At 54.0% G+C, this 25,095-nt stretch overlaps 1 protein-coding gene across 1 annotated transcript in view; it reads left to right on the top strand.

Annotated features, from left to right (window-relative positions):
• The window catches only part of Il6r (interleukin 6 receptor), a 45,738-nt gene extending 23,340 nt beyond the window's left edge, over positions 1-22,398 (top strand). The window contains exons 4-10 of the mRNA XM_046421952.2: positions 2,961-3,142; positions 3,698-3,864; positions 4,144-4,285; positions 12,607-12,653; positions 13,714-13,786; positions 15,923-16,016; positions 18,838-22,398. Of these exons, the coding sequence (XP_046277908.1) occupies positions 2,961-3,142; positions 3,698-3,864; positions 4,144-4,285; positions 12,607-12,653; positions 13,714-13,786; positions 15,923-16,016; positions 18,838-19,069 (937 nt within the window). The 3' untranslated portion in view covers positions 19,070-22,398. The remainder of the gene's footprint in view (positions 1-2,960; positions 3,143-3,697; positions 3,865-4,143; positions 4,286-12,606; positions 12,654-13,713; positions 13,787-15,922; positions 16,017-18,837) is intronic.
• The last annotated feature ends 2,697 nt before the right edge of the window (positions 22,399-25,095 follow it).

The raw sequence follows: 25,095 nt of genomic DNA, 5'->3' as shown, positions 1-25,095 counted from the left end.
AACTGGCCGATTCTAATAAATAAATTAAAAACAAACAAACAAACAAACAAACAAACAAACAAAACTTTTACTTTGAGACAGGCTCTTGCTAAATTGCTGAGGCTGGCCTTGAACTTGTGATCCTCTTTCCTCAGCCTCCTGAGTCTCTGGGATTACAAACCTGCACCACTGTGCCCAGCTGAGGGATTGCAAAATTTTATCAGTAAAACGTAATTCCCGGAGCCAGGGGCGGTGGCACATGTCTGTAATCCCAGTGGCTCGGGAGGCTGAGGCAGGAGGATCAAGAGTTCACAGCCAGCCTCAGCAATGACAAGGCACTAAGCACCTCAGTGAGACCCTGTCTCTAAATAAAATACAAAATAGGGCTGGGGATGTGGCTCAGTGGTCGGGTGCCCCTGAGTTCAAACCCCAAGTTATCTCCCCTACCAAAAAAGTAATTCCTGGGACTAGGGGCGGGGCCTGTGGCAGGAGTGCGCACGTGTGAGGCTCTGGGTTCAATCCCCAGCACCAAAATAAAAACCCCAAACCAACCAACCAAACAACAACAAAACAGAAGAAGAAACTGAGGTTCAGAGAGGTCTTTTAGCTAGAAAGTGGCTCTGCTGGGAACCCAATTCCCGGTGCCTGATTTCAGCTCCAGGTGCCTGATTTCCATTCCGGGCGCCTGATTTGGGGTGTTGCTCTGAAGAAGATTCGAATGGGAGAGGGAAAGCCAGCCAGTTCTTACCCGTGTCTGGCCCTTTCTATATGAGTGTGTCAGGCTCTTTCTATATGGAGACAGGTGACAGGAAGTGGTCATGGATGGAGAATCAGAACTGGGACTAGTGGGGCAGAAGTCATGCCTGCCACTTCAAGGTGGCATAAAGCGTGGGCGTGGGACCCGTGGGATGGGCCCAGCCAGAGAAGCGGAGGACTGGAAGGCGCCGAGCACAGATCCCCACTCCAGTGTTGCCTGGTCTGTCCTCAGACCCAGGGCTCCTCCGTCTAGACGTTTGGCGTCAGGTCTGAGCTGCCGGCCGTGGGAGCACAGCAGTCCCACTTCTCCTTCCCAAGGTTTCAACTACCCTTGGTCAGCTGTGGCCTGAAAATACCAGGTAGAAAATTCTAGAAATCAGCCGTGCATAGGTTTTAAATCAAGCCACTCGGAGTAGCCTGATGGAAGCATGTGCCATCCTGCCCGGGCGTGGATCCTGCGTTTCAGCCCAGCAGTCGGCCTGCATCACAACCTCGCCCTGATCCCTGGGCCGCCTCCCTGATGGGTGTCTGTGTTCGGCTAACCCTTGTCTTACTCAGCAGGAGCCCTAGGACAGGAAGGGACAGAGGACTCTGTGGCAGTGCTGGGGGCATGCGGGCGGAGCTTGGCAGGTACAGGGTTTGGCACCGTCTGGGGCTTTGGGCACTTGCTTGGGTTCTTGGAACACACTCCCTGCCGACAGAGGACTCCTCTGCCAAAAAATCAGAACAGTGACCTCCACACGGTGGCTTGGCTGCTACTTGTCTCCAGAGAGTTGCTGGAAGGCCTGACGGTGTATCTGTGTTCCCGACTCCACGTGTAGATCACCCCCTGCAAGAGATACAGCTGTTCTGGGACATTAGTTTCTCCACAGACAGCACATTCTGCCCACTGCCTGGCGGCTCCAGACCAGTGTCAGAGAACTGGGTTTTGGTAGCAGAGATTGAACCCAGGGGCGCTTAACCACTGAACCTCACCCCCAGCCCTTTTTATGTTTTATTTTGAGACAGGGCCTCACTAAGTTCCTCCGGGCCTCACTTTTGCTGAGTGAGGCTTTGAACTCCCCATCCTCCTGCCTCAGCCTCCTGAGTCTGGGCTTACAGGCGCGTGCCCTGGCACTGACTGATTCACACGGGACACTTCATCTCGAATACTCTGTTGACAATAAGGTGGGAGAGGACCAGGTGTCTAGCTCCACGTCCTCCTCCTCCAGTGGTCTCGGGCGTCTTGGACGTCTGCTGAGAAGCTCTGGGAGAGGGCAGTGGGGATGGAGGCTGCCAGAGCCCCAGGGACCGGGGCCCACGGAGGCCACACGGGGGCCGGAGACTCTGGGGCCCAGGACAGCGTTCTGGTGTGTTTGGCTTTCTGTTTTGGGCGTGACACTTTCACATCCTCCCCGGCACCCGCCCAGCCTGTCACCCAGCAGCGCCTGAGAGTGGGGCTCCTGCCTGGGCTGGGGGAGGCAGGATGGGCGTCCGCGGGGCACCAGACGGGCCCTGCCTCCTGGGGTGGGCGGGACCGAAGCCTGAGAGGTGCAAGGGACACAGAGCAAGGGTGGCCGTCACTCCCGGGGGCCAGGCTCCCAGAAGCAGTTTGTCCCCCCTGCTAGACTCTTCCCGAGCCCAGGAGCCCACGTTAGAGGCCGGTGATTTGTCCCCCGCAGCAGGGCAAGCGGCCGCCACGGCCTAACATGCCCGCCCGGGGGCACAGGGTTCCTACAAAATGCTTCTGCGACACCCAGCATCTCCCCGGGTGCTTCGTCCTCGTCCTCGAGGGCAGATCATTTTTGTCATTGCCCTGACACCAGGTCAGAGGCTCGGCCTCTCTGCCTCTGCGAGTCTGTGTCCCCCGTGGGGCCAGGAGCACGGATCCTGCCCCAGCGCCAGCGCTCGGGGCCCCTGATGCCTCAGTGACAGCTGAGTCCCTCCTCCAGCACCTCCTGCCGTGCCAGGGGCCGAGCCAGGTGTCCTAGCCACGTTGGTCCATTGTCCCTGTGAGGTGGGGCTGTGAATAGTCCCATTTTCAAATGACAGCGCAGAACCTCGAGCCTGGTTGCAGGACTCACTCGGAGTCACGAACGCTGACGAGAGCAGATGACCCGGAGCTGGGATCCAAGCCCTGGGATCCGACTCAGAGCCTGAGTGTCTGACCCGGCCCGGTCCTTCTTCCCCTCTAGAGGAAGCACAGAAACGGTAGCAGCCCCCCCCCTTTGTTTTGTGACCAACAGCAAGAAAGTCCCAGCGGAAGACTTCCGGGTGCCGTGCCAGTATTCTCAGGACTCGCAGAAGTTCTCCTGCCAGCTGGAGATTCCAGAGGGGGACAAGTCCTTCCACATAGTGTCCTTGTGCGCGGCCAGCAGTGCCGGGAGCAGGTCCAGCGACCCGGAGGCATTTGAGGGATATGGAATCCGTAAGTGAGCTCTCCTCTCCCCAGCCCCACAAGTATTTTTTTTTCTCTTTTGACATAATATTTCTTTTTCTTTTTGGTGCTTTTTGGACCTAGGGATGCTTAATCACTGAGCCACAACCCCAGACCTTTTTTACAATTTTGAGACAGGGTCCGGCCAAGTTGCTTCAGGCCTCACTAAATGGCTAAGGCTGGCCTCCAAATTTTGATCCTCCTGCTTCAGCCTCCCACGTCACTGGGATTACAGGCTTGCACCGCTCTGCCTGGCCCTTGACTTAATATTTCTCATCCACTCCTTGGAGGGGCAGGGAAGGAGCGGTTGAGGGGTTTGGCTAGCTGGAGCCCTTTTGGGCACTGACGGATGAGGGTGCTTTCAAGACGCGTGTGTGGGGCTGAGCGTGTGGCTTAGTGGCAGAGCGCTTGCCTAGTGTGTGCGAGGCTCTGGGTTTGATCCCTAGTATGGGGGAGGAGGGCAAATAAATAAAAAGATGGGCATGGGGTGGCCTGGTCTGGGGCAGGGCTCCTGCCGCCCCACAGAAGCCACGTTCCCTCTCACAGTGCGGCCTGATCCGCCCAGCAACATCATGGTCACTGCTGTGGCCGAAAACCCCCGCTGGCTCAATGTCACCTGGGAAGACCCCCTCTCCTGGAACTCCGACTTCTACAGACTGCAGTTCGAACTCCGGTACAGGGCCGAGCACTCAAAGGCCTTCACCACGTGGATGGTGAGTTCACCCACTGTTTCTACACAGGAAAGCGCTGCAGACACTTGAGGGTCCTGAAAAGGACGTGAAGGAGAAGGAGTGACCTTCCAGGGCCTGCTTGCCAGCTCCCCGTGCGGCCTGGACGGGTCTCGGCCGTCTCATTTAGGAAGTGGGAGTCGTGACGCTGGGTGTCCCTTCGCAGCTGGTTGGCAAGAAGGGTACACAGGGTGGCCGGGACTCGGGCTCCGGGCAATCAGGGAGGGCCGTCAGGATCGCAGTCGCTGTGCCTCCCGCCCTTAGGTCAGGAATTCCCAGTATCACTGCATCATCCACGACGCCTGGCGCGGCTCGAGGCACACGGTGCAGCTTCGGGCCCAGGAGGAGTTTGGACTCGGCTCCTGGAGTGAGTGGAGCCCCGAGGTCACAGGGGTTCCGTGGACAGGTACCTCGCGGGCGTGGAGGGAAGGCGGGGGGGCGGGGGGTGGTGGTGCTTCTGTTAGTGGATCAGCAATGTGGTGCTCTAAGGCAGGCCACCCCAAAGCTGGTGCCCGAAACAGCAACCATTTATCTGCTGGTCTTGCCATGAGGTCTGCAAGGGCCAGGGTGGACCCGCCCGTGGCTGGGGGCGGGGCTGGCCGGGCCCTGGTCTTCCCCACCCCTTCCCCGAGGCCACCCAGGCTGGGGACAGGGACTCCCGGAGCGGCCGAGAGAGAGAGAGAGGAGCTCAAAGGGTCGTACACATGTTGACTCCACCGCAGTTACTAATGCTTTTTATTTTTAAAAAGGTGATAAAAGTAATCATCATTGCTTTGGGGTGGATTATTGAAATTGACACGTTAGTGATAAGAAATTCTAGAAAAATACGAAGAGAATAACTATTAACAGTATCTTCCCTTAGCAAAAACCAGTGGGCATATTTTAGTTTTTAAAAATTACATTTATGTGAGTGAATTTACATATTATATGTATTATTATATATATAAAATATTGTGCCAGATGGTGTGTAAAACCTGTGATCCCGGTGACTCGGGAGGCTGAGGCAGGAGGATTGCAAGTTTGAGTGAGCCATTTAGCAAGGCTCTAAGCAACTCAGCAAGGCCTTGTCTCAAAGTAAAAAAATAAAAAGGGCTGGGGCCGGGTTCGGTGGCGCCCACCCTAATCTCAGAGGCTTGGGAGGCTGAGGCAGGAGGATCAGTGGTCCTGGGGATGTGGCTTGGTGCTCCTGAGTTTAATCCCCAGGACCAACCAACCAACCAACCAAGAAAAAACCCAAAAAACAAAGAAAAGGGCTGGGGATGTAGCTCCCTGGTAGAGTGCTCCTGGGGTCATCCCCAGTAATACCCTCCCACCATTCTACTTTCTGTCTCTGAATTTGAAGTCTTATAAACAGATTTCCTGCCTAGCTTCAAATGTTTTATTTTTCCAGTTTTTTTTTCTTTTCCCTCTTTGTTACTGGGGATTGAACTCAGGGGCGCTTAACCACTGAGCCACATCCCTAGCCCCTTTTATATTTCATTTAGAGACAGGGTCTCCCTGAGTTGCTTAGGGCCTCGCTAAGTTGCTGAGGCTGGCCTTGAATTTGCAATCCTCCTGCCTCAGCCTCCTGAGCTGCTGGGATTATAGACGTGGGCCACTGTACCCAGTATGTTATCAAAATTTTTTGAAAATGTACTATTTGCTAACTGCATGATCAATTTTTTTTTAATCCCCACGGGAGGTGTTTTGTTTGTGTTGGGACTGGGGGTTGAACACCGGGGGGTGCTTAACCACTTCCTGAGTTGCTAGGATTAAAGGCATGTACTACTGTGCCCAGTTTGGAGGTTTTTATAAAAAGAAAAAATCAAAAATTTGTATCAAATTAATACAGAAGGCTTGAGAAGTTGAGGCAGGAGGTCTGCAAGTTTGAGGCCAGCCTCAGCAACTTAGTGAGGCCCTGTCTCAAAATAAAAAATTAAAAAAAAAAAAAAAGACTGGAGATGTCACTTAGTGGACAGTGCCTGGTTTCAGTCCCCAGGACCAAAACAACAACAGCAGCAAGACCTCCAGAATACCCAGCAGAGGCCCGTGCCCACCGTTGCTGGTCCTGCTTTCTGGAGGAAACCGCTCGACTCTGTTTCTAGGTCTTCTGCTGGTGCCCCGTAACTCTTTCTTTTTTACTTCTTTCCTTTCCCCCTCCTTAACTCTAAAGGACAAGCCCAGATGAGTGACTTTTCCCCCTGATAAAACCACTGGAGACTTTATCTAGCAAACCTAGAATGCAGGTGTCTCCCTGACCACACCCTGGTCAGCTGGCCTCTCTTTGAAGCTTCCAGAGATAAAGAGCTCGCCCCCCCCCCCCAGCATTCTTCTTGTGGAACACCTTCCAGGCTCGATTTGTTTCTAACCCTGCAGCACAGTCGAATCAAATTAGTCATTCATTCTTTTTCTCTTTGTTGGTACTGGAGACCCAGGGGTGCTTAACCACTGAGCCACATCCCCAGCCTGTTTTTTAAATTTTTGAGACAGGGTCTTGCTAAATGGCTGGGGCTGGACTTGAACTTGGGATCCTCCTGCCTCAGCCTCCTAACTTGCTGGGATTACAGGCCTGCACCACGCCCACTCAATTAGTCATTCTAAGTTACTTAGCAATTAAAAGAATAAGGCCAGACAGGCACCACAGGCACGCCGCTGATCCCAGCAACTCTGGAGCCTGAGGCAGGAGGATCATAAATCCAAGGCCATTCTGGGAAAGTTAGGAAGGCCTTCAGCAATCTATTGAGACCCTGTCTTAAAATAAAAAGGGCTGGGGATGTATGTAGCTCAGTGGTAGAGCACCCAAGGAGTCAATTCCCACTACTGTCTTTAAAAAAGAAAGAAAAGAAAAAAGTCCTGATTTAATAGCTATTGATTGATGGTGGTAAAGTGTGCCCGACGTGAAGTCTGCTACTGTGACGGTTTCAAGTGTGCATCTTTGTGGCTTTAAGTTCAGGCGCAGTGTGGTGCCAGCATCACCGCCGTGCACCTCCAGAACGTTCTTATCTTGCAAAACCGGAACTCTGTCCCTCCACAGGATAATTCCCCATTCTCCCATCCCTGCCCCAGCCCCTGGCAGCCCCTGACACTCTGCTCTCTGTCCCTGACTGTGACGACTCCAGATCATTCCTTTTGTTTTGAGACAGGGTGCTTCAAACAGGTGGAGCCACACGGGGACGTGTCCTTTGGTGCCCGGCTCATTTCGCTGCCTGTGACTTGTCTTCAGGGCCCACCCACGTGGCAGCCTGGGTCAGACTCTCCTCTGGAAGGCGGTGGTGGGCTGTTGTGCAGAATCACGTCTCTGGTGTCCTCGTTCCCCTGTCCTGGGACACTTGGGCTCTTCTGTCTTGGCTTTGTGAATGACGCTGCCGTGGACAAGGCCGTACAGAGCTGTTGGAGTTCCTGCTTTCGGTTCTTTTGAGTCGACACCCAGAAGTGGAATTTCTGTGTCACGTGGCAATTCTATTTTTAATTTTTTGAGGAACTTCTGTCTGGGCTGCTCCCTTTCATGTTCACTATGGAGTGCACTGACCCACCCCTCCCCTGACACTAGTTAACTTCTTTGCCTTTGGACCCTCCCCTCCCCTCTCCCTTCCTTTCTTTATCTCTCTTTTTGAGACAGAGTCTCAGATTCCTGGGCTTAAGCGATCTTCCTGCCTCAGCCTCTCCAGTAGCTGTGATTACAGGAGCCCACTTAGTTTTCATCTTTGGTACCAAGAATTGAACCCAGGGGCACTTCACCACTGAGCCACGTCCCCAGCCCTATTTTGTGTTTTATTTAGAGACAGGGTCTCACTGAGTTGCTTGCTAAATTGCTGAGGCTGGCCTTGAACTCGCAATCCTCCTTCCTCAGCCTCCCAAGTCTCTGAGATCATAAGTGTGCGCCGTCACTCCCAATTTAGAAGGTCTTCATATGTGGGCCAGCGCTGGCCTTGCTCTGTCCCCTGGGCTCCTCTGAGCCCAGCCTGCTCTCTGAATTCTTCTGGAGTTCTCAGAAGACTAAGATCTGCTTGCACTCCTCTTGCCAGGCGGCTGCATGGGGTGGTTTGGAGTTTCTCACTTGGCTCGCCACCTGCCCCTGAATCTGGTCTCATTTGTGGCCGTATCTCTTTAAATTGTTGGCATCCTCTCTTCTGTGGAAGACGCTCTAGCAGGGGCCATCTGGGCAGCTCTGGGGACTGTCTTGGACTTTCCAGCCTTAGCTCATGTGCTGGAGTGACCCCACGAGCTCAGAGAATCTGGTTCCTCCTCCTGAGCAGCTGGAGAGTTGAGCTCCTGTCCTGCGGGTGGATGGCATCCTCACCCCCCCACCCCCCACCCCCCTCGATGAATTTATGCAGGAGAGAGACCTGCAGCGCCCTATCCACGGACGGAGGATGAGACCAAGGGGACGTAGGGTAGGAATGGGGGCAGGTTGGGGAAAGTGAGAAGGAGGTTGGGAGACCAGGTGAGGCGTGTTCTCCTGCCGTGGCGCGGTGTGACTGTTAGGGACATGTCAGTGCTCCAGGGACTCTATCACCCGGCTTCCTGATACCAAGGACCTTCAACACTGAAAGCCCAGACAAAAAGGATGCTGGCCCGGAGGATCTGCATGGAGGAGGAGAGGCCGGCCTTGGCCTCGCCCTGGGGGAAGCTGTGTAGGAGCCGGAGGTGGAGGAGGGGCGCAGGGCCTGGACTTCACAGGTGCTGGGGGCACCAAGGTGCAGCGTCTGCACCAAGGTGTGTTTGTGGGGACGAGTGGGCCTCGTGTGTGTGTGTGTGTGTGTGTGTGCACGCGCGCATGCTCCTGTGCACGTGTACATGCCCCCCTCCCCCCATGGGACAGGTACCGTCACCCTGTCTTAGGGCCCTTGCTTTGGCCATCAAGGTCAGGACACTGCTGTCAGCCCCTGCAGTAGTGGCTCTTGGAGACGCTCTTGGGGCCCTTGACCCCGGGGAGCAGAGGCCACCTGTGACCCGGCAGCTCCCTCCCAAGTGGGAGTCCGCCCACCTGCACCCTCTCCTCTCCCTGACGTCAGGGACGTCCAGTCTGGGTCCCCAGGACCCTGTTCAACTAGGGAAACTCTGTCAGGCAGAGGGGGGTGGGTCTTCTTTTTTCTGTTTGAAAATCCCTTTAACTCTGTCCCTCCCAGTCCCCAAGAACGGGGGCCATACCCCATAGAGAAGGTGGGGTTTTGCCTTTGTCACCCGTGTGGGTGGCCTGAGGCCAGGCCAGGGAGCTGCAGGCCGTTAGGTCCCCTGGCTTGGACCTGCAGCTGTGGGACCTTCTCCCCACCTGGGCCATCCCATTCAGGGGACCTCATTTGTTCCTCTCCTCAGCACCAGGTGGGACAGGCTGCCAATCAAGAGAGCTTGGTCACACATTTCTGCAGAGATCTTGTCCTGTTCACTGATGCGGCTCCCCACACTCCTCCATCTGGGCTCTTTCCTTCCAGGTCCCCTCCCTCCCTCCCTCCTTCCCTCCCTCTTCCTCTCTCTCTCTCCCTCTCTCCGTGTGTGTGTGTGTGTGTGTGTGTGTGTCTCTCTCTCTCTCTCTCTCTCTCTCTCTCTCTCTCTCTCGTACTGGGGGTCAAACCCAGGGAGCTGTACGGCAGCCCAGCCCTTTCTGGAAAACTCTATTTTGAGACGGGGTCTTATTAAATCGTCACACTAGCCTCAAACTCGACTCTTCCTCCTCAGCCTCCCCAGTGGCTGTGGCCACAGGCCGGTGTCACTGTGCCTGGTGCTTGGTCCTGTCTCCCGCGTGTCCTTGGACCTGCCCGTCCTGCTGGGCGTGCTGACCCACCACCCTGCCTACCTGGGGCAGAGCACTGGTCTGCAGGGAGACAGACTTGGGTCCAGCTGCTGACCCTGCTCCTAGGACCAGCCTGACCTGGGGGGAGTCCCTAACCAAGCCCCGGGTCGCTCATCTGTCAAGTGGGGGTGGTGAGGCTTGCCTCAAGACACCCCCCACCCAGTGCCTCCCTTGTGGGGTTGGGAGGCCTCCATGATGGGGAAGCAGTGGGCACAGAGCAGGACTCGTGGTCAGCTGGCCCAGACACCTGTGCGGGCCTCTCTCTGCAACAGGTGCTCGGCTCCACCCAAGCCAGAGGCGTCACGGTGGCTCCCAAACCTCTGGGCCTTCCTGTCTGGGGACGGACGCCGCGACCCACCCAGCTCCAGAGCTGGGAGCCAGACCACCTACCTGGGTCAGCTGCTGTCCCACCTCAGCAGAACCTGACCGTTGACCCTCCAAACCCGTCTCCTGCTTTTGTGTTCAAGCACTGTGCGTCCTCCATGCCGTTTCTAAGTCACAAGACTGTCACCTCCCAGACACCACCCGTGGCTCCTGTGGCTCTCCCCTGAGCCTGGTGTAGAGGCCTCTGGGACAGCCTTGCTGACCACCCAGTTAATCTCACTGGAATAAGGCCATTCGTCCACTCGTTCATTTTATTCAAGAATTCATTTTGTTTTGAATATAAAATATAGAAAACTTGGAACTATGAATACGGGGCAGACAGAAGCCACCACCTGTCTTTCTGGTCCTGGGGGTTGACCCCAAGGGTGCTCCCGCCGAGCTGCGCCCCAGCCCTTCTCGTTTTGAGACGGGGTCTTGCTGGATGCAGCCGCTGCCCTGACCAGAAATGACCTTGATTTATGATGCGATGTCACAGTCACGCTGGGAAGTCTCTCTGGAGCAGAAACAGGGTCACCTTCTCCTCCCGTCCTGGCTGACCCCCTCTTGTCTACCCCTGGGTCAGGGGGCTGTCTTCCTGGTGTGCACCATTTCTCTGGTGCTCTGATCACTCCATGGAAAAATGACGGCTGACAAGAAAATACTTTGAAATCCAAAGCATCCCACCCCGGGCTGGCTGAGGTCCAGCGCCTGGTCCCCGGGGCCCGATGCCGCCGGGCCTGGCCTCCTGTCCGGGTCTGACTTTGATTAGTGATTTCTCCAGAAACACAGTTCCCAGGGGCGGGTGGCCTTGGGAGGGGGACCTGTCCACCTCCTGCCTCCCGCCAGCCGGGCTCGGCCACGCAGGCCAACAAGACCCACTGATCATGTGATTCTCTTTTATTGAAAAAAGGTGTGTGGAAGGAAGTTCAAATGCTAATAGTGCTTATGTCTGCTGATGTGGACCATTCTTTCTGTGTATGAATATAGGTCATATTTAGTGTCATGTACAGTAGATGATAATATAAATGTGTTTCTTTAGAGACTTTCAGAGCTGGGCGAGGTGGTGCACGCCTGTAATCCCAGCACCTGGGGAGGCTGAGGCAGAAGGATCTCAAGTTTGAGGCCAGCCTCTGCAACTTAGCAAGATCTTATCTCAAAAAAGAGCAGGATGGGGTGGGGTTGTGACTCAGTAGTAGAGCACTCCGGTAGCACGCGGGAGGCACTGGGTTTAATCCTCCACACCACATAAAAATAAAATAAAGGCATGGTGTCCACCTACAACTAAAATATATATATATATATATATATATATATATATATATATATATATATATATATTTTTTTTTTTTTTTTTTTTTTTTTTTTTTTAAAGGGCTGGAGGTGTAGCTCATTGGTAAAGCACCCTGGGCTCATTTCCTAGTATCTCTAAGAACAATAACAACAAAACAAGTTTTGATCCAACTATAGGACTTTTTTCTTGTCTTGCATTTTTTCATACATTATGTCATATCATCAACATTTTTTATAAAATATATATTTTGAAGTTTTATTTATCATGTTTCAATTTTTAGTGCATTGAACCCAGGGGTGCTTAACCGCTAAGTCACGTCCGCGGCACTTCTTTTTAATATTCTATTTGGAGGTGGGGTCTCCCTGAGTTGCTTAGAGCCTTGCTAAGTTGCTGAGGCTGGCTTTGAACGTGCCATCCCCCTGCCTCAGCCTCCTTATCTTTATTTTTATGTTCTTGGGGTGCTGGGGAATCAAACACACAGGGCCTTGCACACACTAGGAAAGTGCTGACCACATCCTCTTCCCTTATTTTATTTTTTGCTGTACTGGGGAGTGAACCCAGGGCTGCTCTACCACTGAACCACATCCCCACCCCTTTTTATTTTTTATTTTGAGACAAGCTCTCACTAAGTTGCGGAGGCTGGCCTCCGACATCTGATCCTTCCCAAGTTACTGAGAGTGTAGGAGTTTGGCTTTGTACCCAGCTCCTTATTTTATTCATCATTGAAATCGACAGAAGAGTCGGGTCTATGGATGGGGAACAGTGTAACATTTTGACACATGTAGGCATTATGTACAGGTTATGACATTGTGTGTCTCTATCATAATCGTACAGCTTGTCCCTTAGGGCTGGATATTTGGTGACTTCCCGTGTCAGGCTCCTTTATTCGTTTCTTTTGCTCTTGGTGGTTGGGATTGAACCCGGGCCTCTCTGCCTCTGAACTGCGTCCCAGGTCCTGTTATGCTCTTTTACTTATTTATTTATTGCACCAGGGATTGAACCCAGGGGCACTCAACCACCGAGCCCCATCCCCAGCCCTTTTTATACTTTTTATTTAGAGACAGGGTCTCACTGAGTTGCTGAGGGCCTCGCTAAGTTGCTGAGGCTGGCTTTGAACTTGAGATCCTCTGGCCTCAGCCTCCCGAGCTGCTGGGATGACAGGCGTGGGCCACCACACCCGGCCCCTGTTACGTGTTTTTAAATAACATTGTGATGATCTTTATTCTACTTCTGGAGCCATCGGTCAGCACTCCAGGGCCCACAGTCACTAACGACAGCCCTTCCCTCTGCCCTCTGTCTGCAGAGTCCAGGAGTGTACCAGCTGTGACCTCTGCGTCCCCCTCCGTGGAGGTGAGCTCGGGTTCCTGTGAGAGTCAGGGCAGCAGCACCTGGCGGTTTGCAGAGGGAATTTGAAGCCCAGCTCTGCCTCTTCCTAGAAGTGCTGCTGTGCCGGTTTCTGCCCTCTCCAAGTCTCTGTGCAGGGACAGCGATTCCATGTCCCGGGGCTGGAAGGGCCAGGGCCGCCTCGCCCGGCACAGGAAATGCCTGAGTCCAGTGGCCACTCGTTTCTCTCTGAGCTTCTTGGGCACCACCAGCTGCTTAGCCTGAGACACAGTTCAGATCATCCCGTCCCTCCCTCGGGCTCCTGGTGTCATAACTGGCTGGAAGAGGCTTTCCCCCAAAGCTGCTTAACCAGGTCTTAGAGTAATCCAATTTCCCTCAGCCTCACCGCTGTTCCTCCCGGGGCCTCCAATCCCCTAAACGCTAAGCCGGGGGGCCTCAGCCACTCCTGGATCTGGGCAGCGCGGGGAAGGAGCCCAGGAGCACCTCTGTGACCCGCTGCAGGGGAAGCCCATAGCTGGGGGCCGGGCTCCCCCAGTGCAGGTCCCAGGGGAGCGAGGCCGACTGGAGACCTGGCCCCGTCCTGCTTCACTCTGAGCCGCACCTTCCTTATGGTGTTGGATTCTCATAGTGACCCTAGAAGGGAGCCGAACCGAGACCAGGCGGGTTAAGGAATCTGCCCAGGGTCACACAGCTGGCCCGTGGCAGCCAGGATTCCCGGCCAGGCGTTTCCCAGTGGGCAGCGGCCCCTACCCCTGGCACCAGGCTGTAAGGACGGTTGCTGCTTTGGGTGTCTGTGGAGCGTCTCCTCTGCGCAGGGGGCTGTGCCTTCCACTCTGGGGAGGGAGGCAGAGGGAGCGGAATCCCTGCCTGAAACAGGAGACACCAGGAATCGTGTCACAGTGAAAGAGTTGGAGGTGACACACCCCCAGGACCGGGGAGGTCACGAGACAGAGAAAGGGAAGCCCGGGTGGCCCAGGGAGGTCTTTGAGAAGGTGGCGCCCAAACTGGGTCTGGATGATGTTGGAATCCAGAGAAATGGGCCTGTAACGTGGCATGTCTCTCCCAGGTGCCTACTACTGATGAAGGGGAGCAGGAGGAAGGCCGAAGGAAGATTTCTGAAAAAGCAACCAGCCTCCCAGGTCAGGACTGGGGACGAGTGTGTGTGTGTGTGTGCGCGCGTGCTGGGGATTACCACTGAGTCACATCTCCAGCCCTTTTTATTTTGAGATGAGGTCTTGGTAACTTGCTGAGGCTGGCCCCAAACTTGCAGTCCTCCTACCTCAGCCTCCCAAGTCACTGGGGTTACAGGCCTGTGCTACTGCTCCCGGCAGGATTGGCTATCTTTGTCTTCCTCTGATCTGGTGGACACGAGACTCTTTGCATAAAATCTTTTCTTACTTGGATACTTGGCAGAGGATAAAATGGCAGAAATATTTAATTACCTGATTCGTTCAAGTGTGACGTGGTTAGCTAAAACTTAGTGAGGGGACCATGCACAGAAGGGAGGAAGCAGTGAATTATTTCACAGTTGGCCCAGGGTACAAATGCGTGTGCCACCCACCAGGTTCCTGGAGTCAGAAATGGCATGCAGACGGGGGGGGGGGGGTCTTTGTCCTGAGAACCTTGCCTTTCAGCCCCCGCTCCCCACACCTTCAGGTCTGGGAAACAAGAAAGGCCGCGGGTCCTGTGCGTTGGACTAAATGTGTGGGACTCCGGGGTCCTGGCCCCAGAGTCAGAGGCTGGGCAGTTCCTTGGATGACTCCCGGGCTGTCCGAGGAGGTCCTGGGTCCGATGTCCCCGCCTGGCTGGCTCCTTCCAGGTGGACGGCCCAGTGTGCGCAGCGCACCTGGAGGAGCTACTGGACCCGGGGCTGAGCTCTGCGCAGCTGGGACGGCACAGACTTCAGCTCCTCCATCTTCCCTCTCCCTCTGCTTCCCCACCTCAGGGCCTTTGCACCTGCTTGTTCCTCTGTCTGGATGCTCTTCTTCCACCCTCCACTTGACCAGCTCCTTCCTACCACCCAGGTTTCTGCTCAAAGGCTCCCTTCTCAGAGAGCCCGTTCCTGACCCTCATGTATGACAGAGGTCCCCTCTCCCACGGAGACTCTCTTCCCTTCCTGGGTTTGCTTTTCTTTTTTCTTTTTGGTAGTGGGGATTGAACCCAGAGGCACTAACCACAAGGCAACCTCCCCATCTCCAGCCCCTTTTTCATAGTTTATTTAGAGACAGGGTCTCACTGAGTTGCTTAGGGCCTCGCTGAGTTGCTGAGGCTGGCTTTGAACTCACGATCCTCCTGCCTCGGCCTCGAGAGCCGCTGGGGTTCCAGGCGTGGGCCACTGTGCCAGGCCTGTGGTTCGCTTGTCATCATCGCCGTGGCCACCGCTAACGTCACCTTGCACGTGACCTGTTAGTCTGCCTCCCTCAACCACACTGTAGTGTCCAGGGGGAGGGTCTTCTCCGTCATGCCTTTCTGTGTCCTGGAGACTTAGGGCCAAGCCTGGCCACGGGACCCTCCAGACTTTACTGAATGAGGGAGGGGGATGGTGACAGATGACGAAGTAGTGATCATGAGCAGCAGGCGTCTGCTCTTCCTGTCAAGGTGTGGGGTGCGCCCCGAGGGACCTGTCTTTGAGGTCCGTGAACGCTCACCGGTCAGGCTGCTGGGCAGTGCCTGGCCCTGGGTGGCATCAACACCAACAGTGGGCAGCATTCGTCGGAGGCCTAGGTCCTGGGTCCACCCGGCTGGGGCTCCTGCCTTCCCAGTGGGACAGTGGTGGCTTTGCTTAGGTGTCCCTCTGGCCGGTCCGGGGTCTCTGGCACTCGTAGGAAGGGTCTTTCTGGGGCAGTTATTATGAAGCTGATTGTCCTTTCCTTCATTCAGTGACACGTTTTGAGAGCTGCTTTGGAGCAGGCCACGGGAGCCGCTGGGAGCCGGGCCGAGGCACCCGGCCTCCTCTGGCCAGACAGCCAGCTTGGAGGGACTGGGGTACCCGGGGGGACACTCAGCTTGAGTGGGGGTCCCTTCTCAAAGGAAGTGACCTCATCTAGTCTGAGACCTACTGGTCAGGTAGGGCCTGGGCCGCACAGGGCTGCAGCCCGGGGGGGGCGAGAAGGGGGCGACCTGTGCCCACTGGGCGGAGCGGGGCCACGTGGCCTCCTGTTCCTCCTGTGTCTCCTCCTTTTTTTGTGGCTCTGGGGCCTGAGCAGGGCCTGTCGTGCGAGGCAGCCTCTCCCCCTGAACTTCGCCCCAGCCCAACCCTTTTTCTTCTTCTCCAGGGCAAGATTCTCTGCCCGTCCCGCTGCCCACGTTCCTGGTAGCTGGGGGAAGCCTGGCCTTCGGCTCGCTGCTGTGCGTCGGCATCATCCTCAGGTGAGATGGGCGGGGGTCTCTGTGACGTCCTGTGTGTCGTATGTAGCTGCCCTTCACCCCGGAACCACCAAATGTACAGGGGCTGGGGACGGGGCTTGGTGTAGAGCCCTGGCCTGGGGAGCACCGTGCCCTGGGTTCTAGCCCAGCAGCGTGTGCACACAGACAGACACATGTGCACACACACACAGAGCCTGCAGTGAGAAGCGCTTTGGGGTCTTGGAGGCCTCCGGCTGGCGGGCGTGGTGGTGCACCCCTGTGATCCCAGTGACTCAGGAGACCCGGGGAGGCAGGAGGATTGCGAGTTCGAGGCTCGCCGTGGTGACTTAGAAAGATCCTGAATCCACATAAAAAAATCTAAGTGGCTTAGGGCCTTGCTCAGTTTCTGAGACTGGCTTTGAACTTGTGATCTTCCTGCCTCAGCCTCCCAAGCTGCTGGGATCGAAATGATTATTTTAAAAAAATTAAAAAGAGGCTGGGGATACAGCTCAGAGGTCAGGTGCCCTGGGTTCAATCCCATTTCCACACACACACACCATCTGGGAGCATTTGCTCATCCATTTATTCATTCATTCAGCGAATGAAGGCACCTCCAGCACACAGAGCGCCCACTAGGAGGCTACCCTGATTCAGCGCTGCAGGACAGAGGCCGATAGGGTGGAGGCTGTCTAATGCGGAGGGCAGACTGGGTAGGTGACCACAGCTGCCAACAGAGCCGCTGAGCTGGGCACGGAGGCCCACGCCTGTAATCCCAGCAGCTTGGGAGGCTGAGGCAGGAGGATCGTGAGTTCAAAGCCAGCCTCAGCAACTTAGCAAGGCCCTGAGAAACTCAGTGAGACCCTGTCTCCAAATAAAAAATAAAAAGGGCTGGGGATGTGGCTCAGTGATCAAATGCCCCTGGGTTTAATCCCCAGTACCAGAAACAAACAAAACTTCTTTTAGATACAGAACTGGTTATTTTTGTTTGTTGGTTGGTTGGTTGGTTGGTATAGGGGGATTGAACTCAACCACTGAGCCACATCCCCAGCCCTATTTTATTTAGTGACAGATTCTCACTGAGTTGCTTAGGGCCTCGCCATTGCTGAGGCTGGCTTTGAACTCACAATCCTCCTGTCTCAGCCTCCAGAGCTGCTGGGATTACAGGTATGTGCCACTGTGCCCTGCTCCTACCTTTTAAATTTAGCATTCTAATATAAGCATTTTTTTTCCATGTATTTACAAATCCTTTGCAAACTCACTTTCATTAGCTGCAGATCCCTCTATCCGGGATTAATACCCAAGTTCACTAAACCAGTCTCCTATTATTGGGCAGTTGGATGTTGTTCTGCTTTTATAAACAACACTGTGCTGGACATCTTTGTGCCATAAGCTTCTCCATAACTCTGTTATTCCCAGAAGAGGAATTCCTTAGTCAGAGGGTCTGAATATTTTGCAATCCAGAGTATAAAGAATCTGTCCTCTATCTTCTCACAGGGGAGGAGAATTCCACTCAAGGACTCAGCAAAACTTCAATAAGCACCCCGCTGGGCTCTTCCTGTGTGGGGCCCAAGTGGCGAAGCCCTAAGTCACATTCTGAGGTTGTTTATTCCATTTGGTCAGTGGGCTCAGAGCCAAAGGCAGACTTGGAGCCAACTATCAATTATCTATCCTCACAAGGACAGGAATAGCCTGCTGATATAAAAAGAAGCCAAGGAAAATGCCCAAATTTTGTTTTTGATGTTGGTTTCCCTTCCTCCCCGTGGTGCCTCCTGGAGCCACTGATATGTGCTGGACTCAGGGAGGCCATCTTTCTCCCACTCTGGGGACAAGTCAGCCACAAGGTGGTCAGGAGACGGGGGAGAAGAGACCCGGCTGCCTGGGCGCGGGTGAAGGGCCCCTTCAGGAAGGAGACCGGCTGCACCTTTGAAGATCAATGTCACCATCTCCTCTTTCTCTGATTGTCAAGTGACTTCTCTCCGTTGCTGAGCCTGGCTTTGGGCCCAGTGTGGAGCCCCGTGAGCAAGGCTGTGATCAGAGAGATAGATGTCTATCTCCTTCCTGTTTAGCACCGACTTTCCTGTCGGATGAGTCAACCTGTGCCCGTGTGCCCACAGCGTGAGGGTGGGCACTCTCGCTGGTTGGGTGGGACGGACCAGAGGCTCAGGGAGAGTTGGGGGGAATGGGAATGTCAGGGACAGGAGTGTCACCAAGGGCCACTGAATGGTGGTTGCACGTGGTCTTCGGGCTGGCCTTGATTTGAAGGAGGCCCATTTTCCTTCCCTCTAAAAGAAGACGTTGCTGTTTTGTTTTTTAGTCCTGGGGATTGAGCCCCGGGGGTGCCCTATCACTGGGCCACATCCCCAGCTCTTTTTACTTTTTGTTTTGAGACAGGGTCTTGTTAAGTGGCCCGGACTGGCCTAGAACCTGGGGTCCTTCTGCCTCGGCCTCTTGATTCATTAGGATCACGGGCATGATCCACCATGTCTTGATGTTTCCCTTTTCAAAAATAAATGGACTGGGGACTGACGATGGATAGCCTGTGGGACAGGACAAATTGAGGGATTAGCAGGGACTTGCTGGTGCTCCACCAGGACAACCCTGCCTGCCTCAGTCCCCCTTTTGCCTAGCCGTGGAGACCTCCCTTCTTGGGATGCTTGGGGAACTCAGCCGCTCTCCGGAGGCTGGCGGAATCTCTGGGGTTTGAGACCAGCTGCTGATGGGATGAATCATCATCACGCCTTGGAGCCGAGCCTGGGCGCTCCAGACCTCCAGGGCCACCAGCTGTTGGGTTCATCGCAGGGGACCGTCACATGGGTGTGATGTGTCTTTGTGTGTTTGTGTGCAGGTTCAAGAAGACGTGGAAGCCACAGGCCCTGAAAGAGTGCAAGACGGGCGTGCACCCGCCGTATTCCCTGGGGCAGTCCAAGCCCACCATTGTGCTGGCTCCCCTCCTTTCCCCACCTGTGTCCCCCAGCAGCCTCGGCTCAGACAACACCTCGAGCCACAGCCGACCAGATGCCAGGGACTCGCGGAGCCCTTACGACATCAGCAACAGAGACTACTTCTTCGCCAGATAGCTGTCTGGGTGGCCCCTGGCAGCGGGGTGACAGAGGTGCTGAATCGTGTGGGTGACGCAGCCCACACTGGCTCTGGAAAGACGCTTCTCACTGCCATTCCAGCTCATCTCAGGGGCGTGGGGCATTTGGCTTCACGGTGACGGAAGAGCCTGCAGAAGGTTCTAGACTGGTGGAAATCGGCTTGCTGCACCTGTTCTGAAGGAAGAGCTGGTTGAGCTTTCAAACCGCTCTTCCCAAGCGCTCTGCTTCGGGGGGTCTCAGCGACTCAGGACACTGTGAAGAGAGCCGCGCCAAGACTCGATGGGACCGAGGGTGTGGAGGAGCTGCCGGGCACCCCCACACCCGGACTCATCTCTGCCAGCCGAACCCTCAGGCAGGGGCAGGGGCTTCCGGGAGGCCTGCCGTGGTGGCTGGCTCCTGCCCCTGCCCAGTCGCACCTTGTCCCTCCGACTCTGGAAACCCAAGTGCCTTTGCCATTCTGTTTCCTGGACTGAGGATGGCTTTGTGCAAACCACTGAGGCTGGGGAGGGAGCTCTTTCCTGCCTTCCCCCCACACTTGAAAAGCAGCTGGTGTGTGAGTGTGAGTGTGAGTGTGTGTGCAGGGGGTGGTGAATAAGTCTCAGGGCCGATGGTTTAAGTGGAATCATAATCAGCTCCTCACGAGTGTTGTGCTCAATGTGAATGATAACCCTAGGCTTTTGCTGGCTACAGAAGCAGCTGCGCCAACTTTGTCCCCCTGTTGGGGTCTCAGGGCTTGAGGACAGAAGCAGAGAGGAAGGAGGGGAGTAGGGACAGGGTCTTCAAGGTCCCCTGTTGTAGCTGAGGGGGACCCCAGCCTCTGGAAACCAGTTTCCTCTCCCCCCTGCCAGTGCTGGGAGCCAAGCCAGTTGACTTCATCTTGGTTGGTTGGGGTGCCGACCGGACCTGAGTGATCAGTGTAGACGGTGTCGGTGTGAAAGGAAAACGAATCCGCAAGAATGTGCTTCGTGTTTTCGAAAACCTGCTCTTTTCTCTTGAGGTTCTGGGAGCCTCAGTCTTCTCTGGATTTCGGTTTATAAATAACTTGGGGCGGGGCACGATGATTCTGTTTAGCACCAAAGCAAGTCCACTCAAAAAAGGAGGAGGAGGAGAAGAAGTTTCCCTTATGGAGAAGAGATTCTGGTTTCATTCTGTATTTTGTTTTTGTCTTGCAAACCGTAAAAATAGTCTCTGCCTCTTCTCTGAATTGGGGAAAAAGTCACTTGTGACTGTCCCCCTGCCCCTCCCCTAGGTGGTTAGGAAAGAAAGGGTGTCCCCCTTCCTGTTGTGATGCCGCCCACGAGTACCCGGCAAGGTCCTAGAAAGTCCCCACTGAGACTCAGAAGGGAGGTTCATTTTTTTAAAAATATAAATCCCTTACCTGGGTTTCTTCCTCTTTTTGTTTTGTTCCTTGAACTGGATTCGGCTCAGCTCCCATGGAAGCAGCCGATGGGTGTCCAGCCGTGACACCCGTAACCACCAGCTCACTTTCCTGTCGGGGCTTTGAGAACTCAGTGATGTTAGTGTCACCCAGACAGGTGACCACAGAGGAGAGCGGTGATTAAAACGAGCTGTGGAGCCACAGACCCTGAATTTACCAGACCACAAGGCTTTTCTAGAAGTTTACCCTTTTAGAAAAACACCACCGCCACCAGACACGTGGCGAAGGGTGGAAGCCCCCATGTGTTCGCCAAGCGCCGGGTTCTGGGCGTCACTGTCTCGAGCCCTGGTGGCTCTCACATCCTGCCGCCTTAGGCGGGTGGTCCACGGGGTTGACAAGAGTTTCTGAATCACAAAAATGCTGTGAAAGGAAATGTTAGAATGAGGATCTGCATGAGAGAGTGCGACTCTGCCCACGGCTCTTTAACTCTCACACAGTTCTGCCCACAGCCAGGCAGGGCCGCTGGCGGGGGACGTGAGATCCAGAGAGTTCATCGTCTCTGAGAGCGAGGCAGCTTTGATCTCCAAATTGTTATTGCTTTCACTATTATTGTACCGGAACTGCCTTTTCTTTTGGGGGGAGGCGGTATCACAGAGGGTTCCCCCCTTTACTTGTTGTAAGCTAGTGCCAGTGGAGGAAAGGCTGGCCTCTCTGGGCTCAGAGTCTGCTTCGTGGCCAGGCCCCTGCCTTAGGCTTTCTGTGTCTGAATGGTTCCTGGACACGTGTCTCTGTCCACTAGTCCCATGGATCACTCTTCCTTAGGTCCCTGCAGTCCACAGGCTGCCTTGGATCCTCAACAGGGCCGACACTCACCTACGGCCTGCGCCCTCAGCCACACAGCCAGATGTTGAAGTGTGTGGACAGGGACCATTGAAGGAGGAGGGATGCACGAATTTAGAAGCCCATCTTGTTGGGTGGGCCCAGTCGAAAATATGCTGGACCCAGGTCTAACCTAAAGTGATCATCAGTTCTTGTAGCATTAATGACATGTTTTTAAAAAAACATTGGATGTGTGTCGTACAAGGTCTTTGGGGGACTCCGCGGTTTGCTCTGATGGGGTCTCCCCCTGGCCGTTTGTTTGCCGGACCCTGAACTCACACTGGGCCTCCACCACTTCCCCGCTGTCTCAGGAGCAAGGCGTGGGCTCCGTTGTGGGAACTGGTTTGGGAGCCCTGTGGTCCTGAGTAGAGCCCAGCAGGCAGCCTGGGGCTGGCCATGGCTTGTGAGTCTCTTGAAGATTGTTCCGGAATGTCTTGCCCAGCTGCTCCGGCGCTGTCTGGTCCCATTGCAGGTCCTTAACATTGACCCACTTGGGAAGGTGTCCCACCCCCAGTTCCAGGTGGAGACGGTGACAAATCTGTCCTCATTTGGAGACCGGAGCCACCAACGGTCCTTCTCCAAACAGCAACCTGCAATGGGGCTGTGGCCAGAAGGCTCCAGCAGCTGCCTCCGGCTTTGGGCCAGGCACTCCCAGGCGTCCCCTAAAAGTCCTTCCAGCCTCTGTCCCTAGTGTGGCTGGGCGCCAGCTCCAGGGAGTTCCCATGGCAACCTTGATGATCGTTAAGGAACATTGTCAGTTTTCTGAACATGTGCTCAGATGGAGATCTGCTTTGGAAGGGAAGGACTGGGACAGCGAGAGACCTCGCTGGAGGAGCCCACGCCTGCTGACCACGATACCTCAGCTCTGCATCGCTTTTGGAGAGAAATAGATCATCGTTTTAAGGGACTTCCCTCTTAATTACCTGAAAACCAATACCAAAGGCTGATGTCAGTGTATTTTGATTTTCAACGCTTTTTTCCTTTTATCGCTATTTTGCACTTAAAGTGAACATGGTAAATGTTTGAAATAAATAATTTCTAAAAAAAGACACTTGAGATGTCATTTTGCTGCAGGCACCTGGGTCATGCAAAAGTAAAGACTCGCATGATTAACGGGGAGAAAGGAGCCACAAAGGGTGGGTGATTCAGTAGCACTATTTGGGGGGGAGATTTCCTCTTAAGGCGGGATTCAAGGCTCTCTGGGGAAAAAATAAATCAGATGAAGTTCAAGAAGTAGCCATTTGCCAAAAAGGCTTTAATTATGAAAGTGTTTTGAAACTGAGTCCTGGGATTTGGGGAAGGTGTGTGTGTGTGTGTGTGTGTGTGTGTGTGTGTGCCATGTTTACCGTCTTCATTAGCAGATGATGGACATGCAGGGAAGGAAAAGGAAGGGCCATTATTCATCAGAGGACTGTTTATTGGACAGGGGTGGGGTGCTAATGGCATCACAAAGGCCACCCTGGACTCCTGATCCTCAGATAGGCGGACTCTGTCCCCTATTGAAAAGGGTCTTAGAAAGGAAGAGCTTGGGACCCGGCCATCCACAGCTTCCAAACAGAGGAAAGGCCATCACGGGGACGCTTTGTGGGTGGAACCGCTGTGTAAATACCTCAGAACTGGGACAGGGACCCGCAGGGGAGACTGGGAAGGACATAAGTCAGACCGAAAGCTCAAGTTGGGGCCCCCCACTGCTTGGCCCCCGCCTGGGCAGTCAGGAAAGCCCGACAGGACGGCCCAACAGGACTCCCTGGATCCCTCAGGACAACATGTTCTCTCCTCAAAGCCGGTCCCTGTCTTGCAGAAGGCAGGAGCCAGATGTCCCCGGTGGTGGGTAGGCTGCGTGGGCTGCGGAGAGGGCTGGAGCCGTCCACAGAGCCAGGAAATGGAAGGAGCCGCTTCCCCTTCCCCACGGCTCCCTGCTAGGATGACATGGTTACCGTGCTCTTTCCAGAGAGCTGGGGACGGCAGATGGTGACTCTTTAGAGACGGAACACTCAGTCACTGGAACTCTCTTCAGAAAGCATCTCCCTTATTTACCGAGGCCCAAGGAAACCCGTGCTTTCTGCAGCTCTGTGAAGAGTGCAGGTGGCGCTGGAGACAGGGCTGCCGCCTTGTGCAGCAGAGGTGGCTGCTGGTCCTTGAAATGACACCATGCAGCACTGAGTGTGAGGGCTGGGAGGGGTCCGGGACATCCCATCCCGCCCCCAGGTCAACTCATGAATGAAATGAAGATCTTCAGTAAAATTGTGAAATATTCACATTACAGGTGTATGTGACGTTGAACTAAGGAGGCTCCTTCCAAGATGACTTCGAAATGCTTAATAAAGCTCTCCGACGTTCGCAGAGAAAACAGCTTAGTGCTGTGACGAACGGGAAGCTACATTTTCATATATCTGCACTTTTCCAGTACTGAGGATTGAACCCAGCAGTGCTCTCTCACTGAGGTATTTCTCCAACCCTTTTTATTTTTTTTTAAACTTTGAGACAGGGTCTCACTAAGTTGCTCAGGCTGGACTTGAACTTGCAATCTTCCCGCCTCATCAGCCTCCCGAGTAGCTGGGATTACAGCCACCACACCCAGCACATTATAATTGTTTAAAGAATAAAATTTATCAGGAAGGAGTTGGAGGTCAGTCTGGGCCATGAACCAAGAACCTACCTCTAAATAAATAATCAAATAAGTAAAGAAAGAATATTAGGAAGTGCAAAGGCCCCATGTGGTGGCTCACGCCTGTAACCCCCGTGACTTGGGAAGCCGAGGCAGGAGGGTTGCAAGTTCAAGGTCAGCCTGGGCAACTTAGGGAGATCCTGTCTCAAAATTCAAAGTCATCATCATCATCATCATCATCATCAGTGGTGGAGCACCTGCCTAGCTTGTGTGAGGCACTGAGTTTAATCCGTAGTATTGCAACACTAACTACATAAAAATAAATAAGTAAATGTAAGTCGGTGGGGATCACAGACAAAATTAAATTGTCTAAAGATACTCATTGTCAAAGGGCACAAGGTGGTTTGCTAACATTGGTCTCTGATAAAGCTTGACATTCTGTTAAGTGCAGGGAGGCCAGGTGCGGTGGTGCACACCTATAATCCCAGTGGCTCGGGAGGCTGAGGCAGGAGGATCGTGAGTTCAAAGCCAACCTCAGCAACAGCAAGGTGCTAAGCAACTTGTCTTAGACCCTGTCTCTAAATAAAATACAAAATAGGGTGGGGATGTGGCTCAGTGGTTGGGTGCCCTTGAGTTCAATCCCCAGTACCGTGGCCCCGCCCAATGTGCAGGGATTTTAAGGGGAAAGTTTCACTTGCAAACACGCTACTTAAAATAACCCAAAATGAACATAAACGTCTTTCTTGACTATCTCTTAAAGTAAAACACGTTTTTTACTTGTCAACGGCATATTGGTTGCTACCTTGATAAACTAAACGGCTTTTATATGCACATCAAGTATACCTATCTTTTTATATAATCAATCTGAGTTAGTCATCCTGTTTAAGCACATACATCAGAAGGCAGGCTGAATCATACGAGAAATGTCATGGAGGAAGCATTTTAAGTTTGAGTCAAGGTAATTCAGCAACTCATCCTATATGATTCACAACGTGAAGGAAGAAATCCTGGTGCTACGTGTGGGTTTTGGAAATGAACTTCGTGCCTCAGAGCAGATCTTCTCAATGTCTAGTGGTGTGTTGGTTGTCGGAGCTTGGGTGGTCTTCAGGATCTCCAGCTGCCTGGTTCTACTTGGACTCT

This window comes from Marmota monax, unplaced genomic scaffold (assembly GCF_021218885.2).
Source record: "Marmota monax isolate L192 unplaced genomic scaffold, Marmota_monax_Labrador192_F-V1.1 WCK01_AAM20220418_F8-fsc00108, whole genome shotgun sequence".
In the NCBI taxonomy this organism is placed as follows: Eukaryota; Metazoa; Chordata; class Mammalia; order Rodentia; family Sciuridae; genus Marmota; species Marmota monax.
Note: the sequence above shows the minus strand (reverse complement) of the source record. Positions and strands in the feature narration are given on the sequence as shown.